Source organism: Crocuta crocuta, unplaced genomic scaffold (genome assembly GCF_008692635.1).
Source record: "Crocuta crocuta isolate KB4526 unplaced genomic scaffold, BGI_CrCroc_1.0 scaffold6, whole genome shotgun sequence".
NCBI lineage: Eukaryota > Metazoa > Chordata > Mammalia > Carnivora > Hyaenidae > Crocuta > Crocuta crocuta.
In genome coordinates this window covers 4,758,900-4,775,093 of record NW_027531917.1, presented here as the reverse complement: position 1 = coordinate 4,775,093, position 16,194 = coordinate 4,758,900, and the positions used below count along the sequence as shown (strand labels likewise).

General features: G+C 33.7%; 1 protein-coding gene and 1 pseudogene across 1 annotated transcript; both read left to right on the top strand.

Annotated features, from left to right (window-relative positions):
* The first annotated feature begins 200 nt into the window (after positions 1-200).
* LOC144240554 (olfactory receptor 5AC2-like) lies at positions 201-1,113 on the top strand (annotated as a pseudogene).
* A 7,980-nt stretch (positions 1,114-9,093) lies between these two features.
* On the top strand, positions 9,094-15,666 carry LOC144240553 (olfactory receptor 5AC1-like). Its single transcript, XM_077774921.1, has 3 exons — positions 9,094-9,120; positions 9,834-9,930; positions 14,726-15,666. The coding sequence occupies exons 1-3, from the start codon at positions 9,094-9,096 to the stop codon at positions 15,664-15,666; spliced, it is 1,065 nt and encodes a 354-aa protein (XP_077631047.1).
* Positions 15,667-16,194: the final 528 nt, after the last annotated feature.

Genomic DNA, 16,194 nt, shown 5'->3' with positions numbered 1-16,194 from the left:
CTACTAATTAAGTGGAAAACAACACTAAGGTACAATTTAATTTGCAAATAAAATAACACACTACTTTATGCTTTCTTTAGTGCTGGTCTTAGATACCTATTTTCTTATTACAGTGATCCAGTGTGGATATGTGAAAAGGAAACAACACTCTGGTCACTGAGTTTGTTCTCACAGGACTTACAGAGCTGTGATCTGCGATCATGGCTGTAGTTCCTCTTTTTCTTCATGTTCTTGGTCATCTACCTCATCACTATGGTAGGAAACCTTGGACTGATGGCTCTTATTTGGAAGGATGGCCATCTTCACATGCCTATGTACTTATTTCTTGGTGGTTTAGCCTTTGCCGATGCTTATACTTCACACCTCTGTAACTCCCAGGATGCTGGTCAATTTCTTAGACAAGACTACAATAATATCTCTAGTCAAGTGCATCACCTAATTTTACTTTTTTGCCTCCAGTGAAACTACAGAATGTTTCCTTCTGGTAGTGAAGGCCTATGGCTGCTATGTAGCCATATGTAACCCCTTGCTTTATCCAGTGATAATGTCCAATAGACACTGTACTCAGTTGACAATTATTTCATATGCAATTGGTTTTTGCATCCCCTGATTCATTTGAGTTTGTTATTAAGATTAACTTTCTGCAGGTCTAACATAATACATTACTTCTACTGTGAAATTTTACAACTATTCAAAATTTCATGTAATGACCTATCTATTAATGCACTAATGATATTTATTTTTGCAGCTTTAATACAAATATCCACATTAATGACCATCATAATCTCTTTTACTTGTATGCTCTTTGACTTTCTGAAAAAGAAGTCTGAAAAGGGCTGAAGCAAAGCCTTCTCCACATGCAGTGCCCACTTACTCTCTGTTTCCTTGTACCTTGGCACTCTCATCTATATGTATGGGCGTCCTGCATCCAGTTTAGCTGAAGATCAGGACAAATTATATTCCCTATTTTACACTATTATAATTCCCCTGCTAAACCCATTTATTTACAGCTTGAGAAATAAAGAGGGTATAGGTGCCTTGAGACAGGCTACAAAGAAGAAAACAGTTGTCAAGGGAAATTTCAAATTGTTTCTTTTTTCACCCTTTGCATAAACGAGTTCTTAAATCTTGCAGATTAGCCATGGTTCTGCCCTTTCACTAAAGAGTTAGTGTCAGGGTGGTCACTAAGCAATGGGTGAAGGAACCCAGCTTCGCACAATGTTTACTTGGATATGTGTCCAATTAAATTTATTATGACAGTTGAAATGACTCATACTACTAATAGTTGATTTACTTAAAAATATTGAAATTTTTTATGTGAACATTTAGTCTTCGAAAATTTGATATCTGCAAGGGACTCCTCCCCTAAATTCCATTTAATAATTGACAGTAACTGAGGCTGATGTGTAAATGGGAGTCATTTAGTTCATGACTGATTCTAGCTCACTGAGCTTGACCTGCATGTTAATAAATCTCTGTGATGTTTTGCCACACTATGATAAAACGATAACAACTTAGATTATTGGCAGAAAAATGTTTCTGAAATAGAGGGGAGGAAAATTAAGAAAAGTGAAGATGTTTAAAAAATTGGTGCTTTTTAATAACAATTAAAAGAAGATGGCTTGAATTCAATAATGGATCATCAAAATTTAAAACTTCTCATATCTATGAACAGACACTTCTCCAAAGAGGACATCCAGATGGCCAACAGACACATGAAACGATNAAAAAAAAAAACTTCTCATATCTAGAAGCCCACATACTAACTTTCATACAGGACATTATAATTACAATACAGTGGTATTTAGGAATTTGCAGATTTGGAAATATCTCAAGGTATAGCTTTCTTAAATATTATAGATCTCCTGTACTCTATTTACAAGAATATTTTGTTTGCAATAGTAAGCCTGGTAAACATTTGCATAGAGATTGCATTGCTATCCTATAATAGGTAGATGGCAAAGCAGAGGGCAACGATGAGAAACTGGTTAAGTACATATGGATGTAGGCAAAAAACTGAGGTAGAAAGAGAGACAGACAGAGAGCATGCAGGAGAGTGCACACATATGGGGGGGGGGATGGGCAGAGAGAGGCAGAGATAATTCCAAGTAGGCCCTGTGCTATATCAGAGCAGAGCCCAACACTGGGCTAGAACTCACAAACTGTGAAATCATGACCTGAGCCGAAATCAAGAGTTGTATATGCTTAACTGACTGAAACACCCAGGCACCCCTAGACTAATTTATTTTAGTATACTACCTTTGACATAGATTCCTTTATCATTTCTTTTTTTTTCTTTTTGTTTCTTTTTTCCCCTTTCCTTTTCTTTTTGTGAAGACTTAATTATGTTCCTTGAGCAATCTATGTGTTCAAGCACTACGTTTAGAAAAAAAGAATTCATAGGAAACAAAAATTAAATTCAAGTTGTTAAAGCAGGAATGAAAATGGTCCTCTTGTTGAAGTATGTTAAAAGTTATATTTAGAGTTTTTTTTCTTTAATTCCAACAAACATCAAAATACTTATCTAAAATGAAGACATAGTATGTATCATAAATTCATCATTTGACTTATGAATATAAATGAAAATATCAATTCATTTTTATAGGTCTACAGTTTTATTGCCATAGGTCCCACTGGCAAATGGCTTTTTAAAAAGTTAGACAACCAAGGGGCACCTGGGTGGCTCAGTCGGTTAAGCATCCAACTTCAGCTCAGGTCATGATCACATGGTTCGTGGGTTCAAGCCCCTCATCGGGCACTGTGCTCACAGCTAGCCAAGAGCCTGGAGCCTGCTTCAGATTATGTATATTCCCCTCTCTCTGACCCTCCCCTGCTCACACTCTCTCTCTCTCTCTCTCTCAGAAATAAAATATTTTTTAAAAAGTTAGACAATTGAATACAATCTTTTGAAAAGTACTATTAACTGCACAAAATTCTGACTAGTTTTACTGTTTTGGTGGCTAACAATGACACAGGATATTTTTATTTATAGGTTAGGATTGATTTTGCATTACATTATCTTTATTTCTGATTAGGGCCCTGTTCCAATAACTTACCACTATGTTCTGTTACAATCTTTTAAATTCTTGTTATCATTTTGACACAAATAAATGTTTCCATGAATCCAAACAGTTGTTTTTTTGTTTGTTTTTTGCTTTTTGTTTTTTAGTTTGAGTGCATGGCACACATAATGTTTCTAATTTCTGCAATGATATTTCATGACTGAATTGTTAAAGGTAGAACCAATTATTAAAAACTTGTTAACCTTTGAGTATATGTAATGCTAACAAATGAAGACTTTGTTTTGTAACTACAGTTAAATTATTATACATAACAAAATTAATTGCTTACCATTATTTAATATCAATCTGTGTTCAGTACTCCTAGTTTGTCTTAAAAATTTGTTGTTTCTTTGTTGAATCAGGATTTAAACAAAGTATAATTGCATTTTGACGATGTTTCTTAAATTTCTTTTAATCTATAATAGTTTTCCTCCTTTTATCATATCATCTGTTGAAGAAACTGGTTTATTTGTCTTATAGAATTTTTCACATTTTGGATCTGGCTGATAGTATCTTTGTGATAAAGGTAACATATTCTTAGTGAACTGATGATAGAATTAGATCTACAAGCTTGCTTAAATCCAGAACATAGTAACTTTAGTTTGTTTTAGTTATTAGCTATGGATAGCCTATTTTGTGCTATTAAGAATAAAATTCTGATTTTATTCTTAATAAAATTATTCACTTCATCTAGATTTTATAATTTAGTTATCTAGAACTTGACAAAGACTCACATAGTGGTTTTTACATTTATGGGTTTGGAAGGTTATTTCCCTTTTATCATTTTTTTCTCTCAGGAAAATGTAGGTTAGCTAGTAATTTTTCTATTTTGTCAATAATTTAAAAGAACTAGTTTATAATTTTTAAAATTACACTTTAGTTTGCTCTTATCTAATTCATTAATTTCTCCTATCTTAAAATTTTTTCCATTGGCTCTCCTGCCTTGTAATATTTTGTTTTTCTTCTAGCTTTTATATTTAGAGTTGAATTTATAGATTTCATTATAGCTTTATTTTTGGTATTATCTGTATCCTTTTTAAAAATCCTTTTTTAAAAAGTATTTATTATTTTTGAGACACAGAAAGACAGAACATGAGCAGGAGAGGAGTGGAGAGACAGAGAAACACAGAATCTAAAGCAGGCTCCAGGCTCCAAGCTGTCAGCACCGAGCCTGATGCAGGACTCCAACTCACAAACCATGAGATCATGACCTGAGCTGAAGTCAGTTACTTAACTGACTGAGCCACTCAGCCACCTTGAAATTTTTTGTATTATATTACAGATTTTCTTCCAAGTTGAATTTAGTTGCTGAGTGCTTTGCATGTTTTTGGCTTCCCACCTCTTATTGTTCATATGGAATTTCCATTTATGTTAACTTTCTATGGGTCCAACATAAAAATATCAGTTTTATTTTGAATTTTTGTTGCCATATAAAATTTCCAAACAGATAAATCTATTAATGCACTGACACTTTTGTTTTCTCAGTCTTTATTCAAACTGCCCTCCTATGAACAATTAAATTAAGTCTCTTACACCCATGTCGTCTTTGCCATACTGAAAAAGAATTATGAAAAAGGCTAAAGTAATGCCTTCTCCCCAGCAGTGGCCATTTGCTCACTGCTCTCTTGTTCTCTTACAACATTCTTTTTTTCAGATATGTGAGTCCTGAATCTGGCCCACATTAAGAACAGGGCAAAATGCATTCTTTGTTGCACACTATTGGAATTCTCTGCTAAATCTCTTCTTATACAGCAAAAGAAACAAATTTAAGGTAGACTAATAAGATGATAAAAAAAAGTACATGTTTCTCAAATAAAATGTCCTTATCATTTTTCAGTTTTTATTTAAATAAGCACAAAACCCAATAGGTCATCTTGCACATTGATAATAATGCATTTTTAATTGAAAAAAATAGAAAATGTGTAAACTTTACATGACTATGTTATAAAAATATAGTTGATGACTGTATGCAGTTAAGTCTTTTAAGCACCCAGCCAATTTGTCAGAATGTAAGATTTGTTTTTCATCTATAGGCAAGAGTGAAGCAATGTTTCAATTGCCTTTACTCTTATATCATCATCTTAGTAGATGATTATTGAATGAGTAAATGCATGAGAGCTCTACCTCCAATGATAGCCCATTTTGGAAACAGTTTGAAGCACATGTAGTCTTCTAAAAGCCTTCCATAAAGCCAAACAATTCCAGCTGCCTTATTCTCACTTTGTAAGATTTTATATATAAGAAATTTTTTGTAATTAAGTAGTATAAAGTTCATGAGTTTTAAAAACAAAAGTGACTGTACACATCATCTTTAAGCATTTTAAGGTAATTATAGTCACTTAGAAAAGTAGTTCTTAGTAAGTACCCTCCTTGCTGACATTATAATATTTGCCTAAGCATAGAGACAAATACCTAGCAATAATTTTCATAATAAGTAGAGTTAAAAATTTCTGATAAGTATGAATTGCCCTTTACATTCTGATAGATAGTATCAATTAAAAAAATCATTATTAGTAGTACTACTTATATAAAATTAATTTTTAGTAATTAAAAACCACTTGAAAGTTTTCAATGTTTCTAATTAGTCTTCCAATAATGGTTTTTCCATTTTAGATGGACTGATTAAGTTAAAACTTTATTATATCCTCATATCTCCTTATACACTTTTTCCCTCCAGCATGGTAACCATTGTAAATTTGTATTCTTGTATTTTTGTGAAGAATAAAACAAAAATATTTATCTAAATAAATGAGCAATGACTTTGTTTCTGCTATATTTCTTTCCTGATGTAAGATTCTTAGACAACAATACCAAGTCTTTCTAAGTTGCTTAACATATATTTTTACAGAAAATTCTGTATATAAGCTAGCATTGTACTGAAGGATAGTCTATTAAACTCTAAGTGCCTCCTACACTTACACCACTGCTTCTACTGAACCTAAAGTAGGTCTGTGGGCCTACGTATACAGTTGGTATTATGTGTGGGTACCACCTTGACAACAGTGGATTAGAGAAGTCACATTATTCTTTTCAATTTACAGGCCTCTCATAGTTTTTCTAATGTTTCTGTTTTTTCCATCTTCATGTACATCCATTCTATGGTTAATGATGTCTGGTGTCAGGCCATGTGAATATGGTTTCCAATATTGCACAGTAAGTTTATGCCAATATGTTAAATATTAATTAATTAGTGTCCTAGGCTACAGGAAGGGGAATAAAATTCCTTAAGTTGCTGCTGTTTCACTTTCTCACTATTCCAAGGTCTGAAGAAAAGCATTACAATTTCTCAATATGAAGCACATATGGGTCACTCAGAAGGATAACTTCTTTCTATCCCATAAATTTCCACCTCCCCAATCTCAGTGATAAATTTTAAAAAAAGGTGGGGGGTTCTGAGTTACAACCAAACCAAACCAAGAAAGAAAGAATATTNGTAATTAAAAACCACTTGAAAGTTTTCAATGTTTCTAATTAGTCTTCCAATAATGGTTTTTCCATTTTAGATGGACTGATTAAGTTAAAACTTTATTATATCCTCATATCTCCTTATACACTTTTTCCCTCCAGCATGGTAACCATTGTAAATTTGTATTCTTGTATTTTTGTGAAGAATAAAACAAAAATATTTATCTAAATAAATGAGCAATGACTTTGTTTCTGCTATATTTCTTTCCTGATGTAAGATTCTTAGACAACAATACCAAGTCTTTCTAAGTTGCTTAACATATATTTTTACAGAAAATTCTGTATATAAGCTAGCATTGTACTGAAGGATAGTCTATTAAACTCTAAGTGCCTCCTACACTTACACCACTGCTTCTACTGAACCTAAAGTAGGTCTGTGGGCCTACGTATACAGTTGGTATTATGTGTGGGTACCACCTTGACAACAGTGGATTAGAGAAGTCACATTATTCTTTTCAATTTACAGGCCTCTCATAGTTTTTCTAATGTTTCTGTTTTTTCCATCTTCATGTACATCCATTCTATGGTTAATGATGTCTGGTGTCAGGCCATGTGAATATGGTTTCCAATATTGCACAGTAAGTTTATGCCAATATGTTAAATATTAATTAATTAGTGTCCTAGGCTACAGGAAGGGGAATAAAATTCCTTAAGTTGCTGCTGTTTCACTTTCTCACTATTCCAAGGTCTGAAGAAAAGCATTACAATTTCTCAATATGAAGCACATATGGGTCACTCAGAAGGATAACTTCTTTCTATCCCATAAATTTCCACCTCCCCAATCTCAGTGATAAATTTTAAAAAAAGGTGGGGGGTTCTGAGTTACAACCAAACCAAACCAAGAAAGAATTTTTTCTTCTTCTCAATTTTTACAAGTGAGGAGTGTTAGTATTATACTACACAGAATTAACAGAGGCATTTCCTTGTAACTGTAATTCTCATTTGAATATGTAAAGCTTCCTCTCATACATTCAACAAGCTACTACCTGAGAAGAAAAGACATCAGCAATTAACTGAGTTCAAGAGTCTGTTGCAGTCATGAGGCCAGGATTTGTGTTGTGTGAAATGGCAAAACAAGTCAACCATAGCAAAAATCAAAAGTTGGAATGAAGGCCCTGATACTAGTTGAGTTAGAGAGTATTAGACTGATCTGAAGGACAGTGAAGGCAATGAAGCTTCCAGAATAAAGAAGCCAAGAGCAAAACATAATGCAATGTTTAAAAGTTACTGCTCTGATGAGGAACCACAAAGCCTTTGGTATTACATTTGCATGATCCACAAAGCTACTCACAGACAGCATCATTTTCCCTTTCACTGAGTGAAGCTCACAGTATACACAACCTGTATTTCTCAAAGAAGGCCTTTGCAGCTCAAGAGAACTGAGACACAAATCCTATTACCTGTCAGAAATTTGGAGTTTTACTATCCCCAACCTATATCAAATTTTTGTTGTGTGCTTTACTATGTCCAAGACAGTAAAATGATAATTTCTGAATTCTTGTTTGTCATTTTCTTATGACCTATTCATATTACTACAGAGAACATAGTACTAACCAGTGGCACTCTCAGGCTTCTACTCTGGCTCCTGAGCCCTGTTAGCCTCATCACAAAAGCGTGTATGTGCTGCTCACACAGAGGGAGGCATGTCACATAGATTCTGACAGGCATGGAGAAATGCTGGTTGCTTAGCCACTGTTTAAGGAGAACTCTTTACATTCTTACACTGAGATTAGAAAAACAAAAGGATAAACTCTGATTTTTTTTTTCTCATCAACACTGCATAAAAAAGTCATACAAATGATTTTTAACTTTTTAATTTACTGTAATTTTGATTTTTAATTTTTTAAAAAGTTTTATTTATTTCTNGTATGTGCTGCTCACACAGAGGGAGGCATGTCACATAGATTCTGACAGGCATGGAGAAATGCTGGTTGCTTAGCCACTGTTTAAGGAGAACTCTTTACATTCTTACACTAAGATTAGAAAAACAAAAGGATAAACTCTGATTTTTTTTCTCATCAACACTGCATAAAAAAGTCATACAAATGATTTTTAACTTTTTAATTTACTGTAATTTTGATTTTTAATTTTTTTAAAAGTTTTATTTATTTCTGAGAGAGAGAGACAGCGCGAGCAGGAGAGGGTCAGAGAGAGAGGGAGACACAGAGTCTGAAACAGGATCCAGGCTCTGAGCTAGCTGTCAGCATAGAGCCTGATGTGGGGCTCAAACCCACAAACTGCAAGATTATGACCTGAGCCAAAGCCAGACACCCAACCGACTGAGCCACCCAGGCACCCCTGCAATTTTGATTTTTAACTTCAGCTCCAAGATTCTGTTGTCAAAGAAATAGACTCATTCACTGTAAAGAATTTATTAGCTACACTGCACAAAAGGTTGATACAGAGAATGATTAGATAGGTTTTAGGGTAAGGAAAAGGATGCATAGGCTTAAGGATTTTTATGTTTCTTCTAAGAGGATCCTAAGTTATACTTAAGGGTTTAAATGGAATCTCATCCATGGCTGTGAGAACTGTGCTGATCTCAGTAGCTTGGCATTTTATAAAGATGACTTTGGCCCAAATGCAGAGAATGGTAGGAGAAAATATTGAAAAATACACCTAGATTATTAAAAGGTTATGTCAGTATTCTAGGCAGGAGATGGAATTTTCTTGAATTTTGAGAAAAGTGGGTGGTTTCAACAGATATTAAAGAGATAAAAGCCATGGGTTCAAGGGGGAAGTCAGTGTCAAGGATGACTCTCAGGTTTCTTTCTTTAAAAATGGGGTAGGGATGATGTCATTAACTGAGAATGGGAAAGCAGGATGGGGGCCATACTGGGTGACAGTGTTTACAAAGACTCTGAATTTGGATCTGTACATTCTGAGTTTTCATGAGTTTTTGAGATGTTTGAAGAAACTATCAGGTGGTTGGAATGTGGCAACATCAAAGAGCAATAAGAAAAAAGAAATTAATATGACCTAAAAACTGCTCAGGGGTAGTTTGTCAAGTTGCCCTCACAGTGAACTCTAATGACACAAAGCATGCTTCTAATTGTTACCCCAGCTCGTCCTGGGTTACTCCCCAAGAAGCTCTCAATGCCCAGTAGAACAGCTTTGCCTCCTACAGGGAATCAATCTATTGGTAACTTTTACTGAGGAAATTTCAATTTACTTTTCTCTTTCATGAACAGATTTGAAAAAGAGTACAAATAAATATCATCTTCCTGCAGTTGAGGTTTCCAAGGAAAATGTTTGCACAAGTAATCACTGTTTCATTCTGTACCTTCCACTTTTCTTCATTTAAAGATTTTAGGAGGAAGTACTGACGTGGATGTGAAAGCAGCTAGAAGCTTCATCAGTTTGGCGATTCATAAAGATGACTCTGGTCGCAGTGTAAAGCACGGTAGAGGGAAATTTACAATTTTTTTTCTTTAGAAACCCGCCATCTTTCCTTCAGGAAAACCATCATCTCTCAATCTTGAAAAGACTTTAAGAAACTGTGTGAGGACACTAAAATCCATCTAATTTTTATTAGTTGTAGTTTCTCCATTTTTTATTTGATAATGAAATATCCAGGTGAGAAATGAAAATCCTGGTAACCCTATGAGATATTTTGTTTCTCTTCAGGATAGACAATTCTGGATGCCTGTTATAAATACTAAGTGTTGGACTGTTGAGTAGACACATATTATAAGATTTCTTTTTAATAGGAAACTTGAGATAATAAAAAAAGAAGACATGATAAAATGATGATAATAACTCAAAAGTTTCAGACATTATTTCATAGTATAGAAACTTTTCCTTGTCAGGCTAAGAAGAACTAAATTATGCTGCTTAAACTTCCTTAGTTTGTTCATGGAATCATAAAAAGATGAGCTAAAGTCACCACTGATAACATTTTTAACCCCCTTGATTCCAATGAATATATGTGTGTGCATTATGTTTGTGTGTGTATATATATACATATATCTCCATATATATACACACACATATATACATAAATATCTATATGGTATAGAGATATAGATATTGAAAAGTTCTAAGCACTTAATAGCTCTTGACCTAATTATAAAAAGGTTGTATCAATTATGGGTTCAAAGTTGGCAAGAAACCTAGATAGGCTCACTCAGGACAAAACCTTCACCTTGTAAATTAAATGACTTGCTCTCAGTGTCGATTAAGGGTAATTTTTAGGAGATATTTCAGTCAGCCTTCTTGCTGCTTGTGTTGTGCTTCCAGGGCTTCTCATGGGTTTATCCACTAAAAGAGAAATTTTTTTAATGTTTTTTTTTTTGAGCGGGGGGAGGGGCAAAGAGGAGGGGGGCGACAAGTGATCCAAAGTGGGCTCTGTGCTGACAGCAGAGAGCCTGGTGCGAGGCTTGAATCCATAAACTGTGAGATCATGACCTGAGCTGAAGTCAGACACTTAAGTGACTGAGCAACCCCGGCACCCAAAAGATAAATTTTTAAAACTAATTTTATTCTATTCTTGAGGAATATGGAAATAACTCCCCATTCTCTCTAGTGTTGAACCATTAAGAAAAATATTGTCAACAGACCTATTTTAAAGTTAAACAATACAATTTGGGTAAATGGTAAATTTTAAATGTATTTTAATCAGCAAGAACTGTGTGTATAAAATTGTGTTATTGATTTTATTTTGGGAAACAATGAATTTACACATCAAAGCATAGGCAGGTTTTTCTCCTTCTAGGTGATCTAAGAGTCTGTGCATTCACCTCTAAATACCTTGAGATCTCTTCTTTTGGATTTGCTTTTAGATGACATTTATAGGTGATAGAACAAAATCAAACAAAGTATTTCAGGGCTGCATCAAATATAAAGAAAGGAACCTGAAAATGAATAAAACCATTTAAGAAAAATATTGTGCTTGTATATCTAACTTTGTTTACAAAAAACCTTTTGTCTGAGAGAGAGACAGAGAGAAATCACTCTCTATGGATGAATTCAGATACTACTGAAAATATTCAAAAGCAAATGCTACACAATCCAAAAACTTTTCTGTATTTTAAAATACAGAAAATCTGTAAAATAAAATTTACTTATGATTAATTCCTAATTTTTCATTAAAATATTTATTGCCACCTACTAAATGCAATAGTATTATTATTCCTGTTGCTCTTCTTTGCTCTTCTTCACTTATTAAAACTTAAGACTATCCTTAAATATATGTCTGTAATTGTATAAAATAGGATGACTGTGTATTGTGTTTTTATCACAAAAGCAGTTTTGGAGGTACTGTGTATTTCTCTCCTCTCACCTACACCAGGGAATAAATATTAACAAGCTAGGTCTACCATTTCATAATATCTTTATGTTCTTATGGTTTTTGCAAATATATATGTGTATGTGTATTCAAAGATCTGCAGAGTGGAAATTTTAAGACTTTATTGTCTATTGGTTTAATGGAATAATGTTAAATACATTTCTCTGTATCTTACTTTTCTCACATTCTTAACAATTGTGGAAATTTCTTTCAGACTACTGGTAGAGCAATAGTTCATTTTAAATGACTGCCATAATACTGATTAGTCTGATTATACCAAGATCTGTTCAACCATGGTTTCACCCTGTTGGTTTACATATTATTTCTAGTCTTTTGCCACCATGAAGAATGCTGCTGCAGATTTCTCTCCCTATGAAATGATATGTTATTGCTAGAGAATGGACAGAAGATATGGGTCATTGAGTTCAAAAGTATGTGTATTTTTATTTTTTAATTATTAAAAATATTTTAAATGATTATTTATTTTTGAGAGAGAGACAGAGCACAAGCTGGGGAGGGGCAGAGACAGACAAAGGAAGACACAGAATCTGAAGCAGGCTCCAGGCTCTGAGCTGTCAGCACAGAGCCTGACATGAGGCTCAAATTCACGAACTGTAAAGTCATGACCTGGGCTGAAATTGGATGCTTAACAGACCGAACCGCCAAGGTGCCCCTGTGTATTTTTATTTCTTAAAAATATTCCCAGATTGTTTTTCAGTCTTAATAATTTACATTTTTACTAATAAGTGTGAGTGGCCTTTTCTAAATTCTAACAATCAGGAGATTTTGCTAATCTGAGGAATGAAAAATAATGTCTTATTTTATTTGCACATCTTGAGTACTGGGGAAGGTGAGCATCTTTTCTCACAGCTGAATATGTTGACCTGTTCTGTGACTTTCCCATTTAATTCCATTTTGTTTATCTGTTGAATTACTTGACTTTTCTTACCAATTAGTAATATTTCTTGGCATGTGATAGGTACTAATATTTAGCCTATTATATTATACATATTTTTCCAACATTTTATTCATCGTTTACCTAGTCAAATATTACGTACATACTCCATTTTCATGCATTTAAACATTATTTTAAATATACTTATTCCTTCTTTATAATTCATACATTTCTTAGTCAGAGATTATTGTAATATATTTAAATTATATTTCATGAATTTTCTTAGAATGTTTAAGTTGGTTTTTTAAATTTTTTACTTTTAAGTCCTTGATCCAGCAGCAATTTTATTTTATTTTATTTTTAATGTTTTATTTATTTCTAGGAGAGAGAGAGAGAGACAGCGTGAGCAGGGGAGGGTCAGAGAGAGAGGGAGTCACAGACTGAAACAGGCTCCAGGCTCTGAGCTGGCAGTCAGCACAGAGCCCAACGCGGGGCCGAACCCACGAACCGTGAGATCATGACCTAAGCGAAAGTTGGACGCTTAACCGACTAAGCCACCCAGGCGCCCCCAGCAGCAATTTTAAAACAAGCATAGGAAACAAAGCCATTCTTACTTTTTTTTCCCAAATTGGCAAATGTAGCCACAATATTTATTGAAGAAACCAACATGTTTCTCAATTGAAAAATCACCCATGTACTATATTAAATTCTAATATGTGAATCAGTCTTTGGAGTCTTTACTTGGTTTTACTCTAATATTTCTTTATTTTCACACCATATTGCCTTCTATTAAATGGCTTTATATTGTAACTTAACACTGCTCATTTTGCTACTGTTCATATTTTCCTTGTCTCTTCAAAATAAGTTTATTTTATAAGAACTTCATGCTTATGCTATCATATTAAAAAGCAATTAGGATTCAGGGGCACCTGGGTGGCTTAGCCAGTTAAGTGACCGACTTCTAATTTTGGCTCAGGTTATGATCTTGCAGTTTGTGGGATAGAGCCCCACATCAAAACCTATGAAGCCTGCTTGGGATTCTCTCTCTTTCTTTCTCTTTCCCTCTCCTGCTCGTGCTCTCTCTCTCTCAAAATAAATAAATAAAAATCAATAAATAATGGTAAAAAACAACTAACTGAATTTAATTTCTAACTGAAATTAAATTGAATTCTACTGACATATTTATAATACGGTCTTCTTATCTGATAATATATTTTGGCTGTCTATTTCTTTAGAAATTGTATAATACTTTTTGGTATGATTTTACAATTTTATTCACTATGATCTTATATATTTTAAAAATATTTCAATGTATTTTAAGGTGTATCTATGGCTATTATAATTGATATATTTCCCTTTTATTTCTCTTGCTTGCTTGCATTGAAAAAGAAATCTAGTGATTATTTATGTATTCATCTTTCATCTGGTACCTATTTAAGTCATAATATTATTTCTTTAATTATAACAATATAACATTAGCAAAATTATGAATTTATCTCCTATACTTTTTATGACATTTCATTATTTATATTATTTTGTTTTCATATCTTAGATGTATTGAAGTTTCTAAAAAATACTGTACAATAATGGTCAGAGTGAGCATTTCAATCTGTCCTTAATTTGAGGGAAATAATATATTATTTAGAATGTATGCTATTGGTTTTGATAACTCATCTTTAGCATTTTTCAAAAGCTTAATTCTATTTTTAATGATTTTAAAATTAGAAGATGATTATTAAATTGCAATTAATTTTTTCCAAATTAAAAAATAAGCCCACTTCTCTTATACAAGTAATAAATTATATATATATATGTATGTATAATATATATATATACCCTAAATTTTAGGAACAGTGGCCCAAATACATTTTGTTTGTAAAGAATACTCCAGTATAAAGATAAATGTTCGGGTTAAAAGAAACATGTAACTGAGGAAGATACATTTATTTTCAAATAAAATGTGATTATTTCCATGGTTTTTTATTACTGTGTTCTTCATTTATTCTTTAATTTCAGTGATCAGCTTGACTGAATCTGATGGAAACAAGACACAGGTGATGGAGTTTGTTCTCATGGGACTGACAGATAGTCCAGGGATGCAGGTCCCCCTTTTCCTGATGTTCTTGGTCATCTACCTCACCACCATGGTGGGCAACCTGGGACTGATTTTCCTCATCTGGAAGGACCCTCATCTTCACACTCCCATGTACTTACTCTTTGGCAGTTTGGCCTTTGCAGATGCTTGTTCCTCCTCCTCTGTGACTCCCAAAATGTTGATGAATTTCTTATCTCACAATCACATGATATCCCTGGTTGAATGCATCACCCAATTTTATATTTTTGCTCCCAGTGCAAACACAGAATGTTTCCTTCTGGTAGTGATGGCTTATGACCGTTACATCGCCATATGTAACCCTTTGCTTTATCCAGTGGTGATGTCCAATACCTTTTGCATTCAGTTATTAGGAGTTTCATATATGATAGGGTTTCTTCATCCTATGATGCACACTGGTTTGTTATTTAGATTAACTTTCTGCAAGTCCAATGTAATACATTATTTCTACTGTGAAATTTTACAACTGTTTAAGATTTCCTGTACAGACCCTAGAATTAATATGCTCTTGATTTTTATATTTTCAGTCTTTATACAATCTTTCACCTTTATGACCATTATCATCTCTTACTCCTATGTCCTCCTTGCCATCCTGAAAAAGAAGTCTGAAAAGAGCAGGAGCAAAGCCTTCTCCACGTGCAGCGCCCACCTGCTCTCTGTTTCCTTGTTCTATGGCACTCTCTTCTTCATGTATGTGCGTCCTGGGTCTGGACCAGCTGAAAATCAAGATAAAATGTATTCTGTATTTTACACAATCATAATTCCCCTGCTAAATCCTTTTATTTACAGTTTGAGAAACAAAGAGGTTATAAATGCCTTGAGGAGAATAATAAAATATAAATAGTTCTTAAGGCAAATTTTAAACTTGGTCATTTCAAACTTTGCAAAATACAAGGGATCTGAAGTTAGGAAAATTAGCCTTGGCTTAAATAACTTTAACAGAAGGCAGTATCTAGAGCACTTTCTCAGTGCTGTGATGAAAGACAGCTTCATTTGGGTTTTTTTTTTTTCAATGTAAGGAGATCTTAATATCACACCAAACTGAATCACTGATGAAAAACAGACCACCTTTTAAAAACTAAGCATTTAAAATTTGTGAATTTTTACTCTTTGTAAATTTCCTCAAAAATTCGGTACAAAAATAGTTTGTAATTTGAACATAGCATATATTTGCATGTTTCTTTGCTTGAGGCTGGTACAACTGAGCCAAGACAACTGTCCAGAGCCTGCATATCAAAAGTTTGCTGCTTTTCCAGTTTGCATTCCCATCAACAGTGTAAGAGGGTTCCCCTTTCTCCTCATCCTCACCAACACCTGTTGTTTCCCTGTGTTGTTAATTTTAGCCATTCTTACAGGTGTGAGGTAATATCTC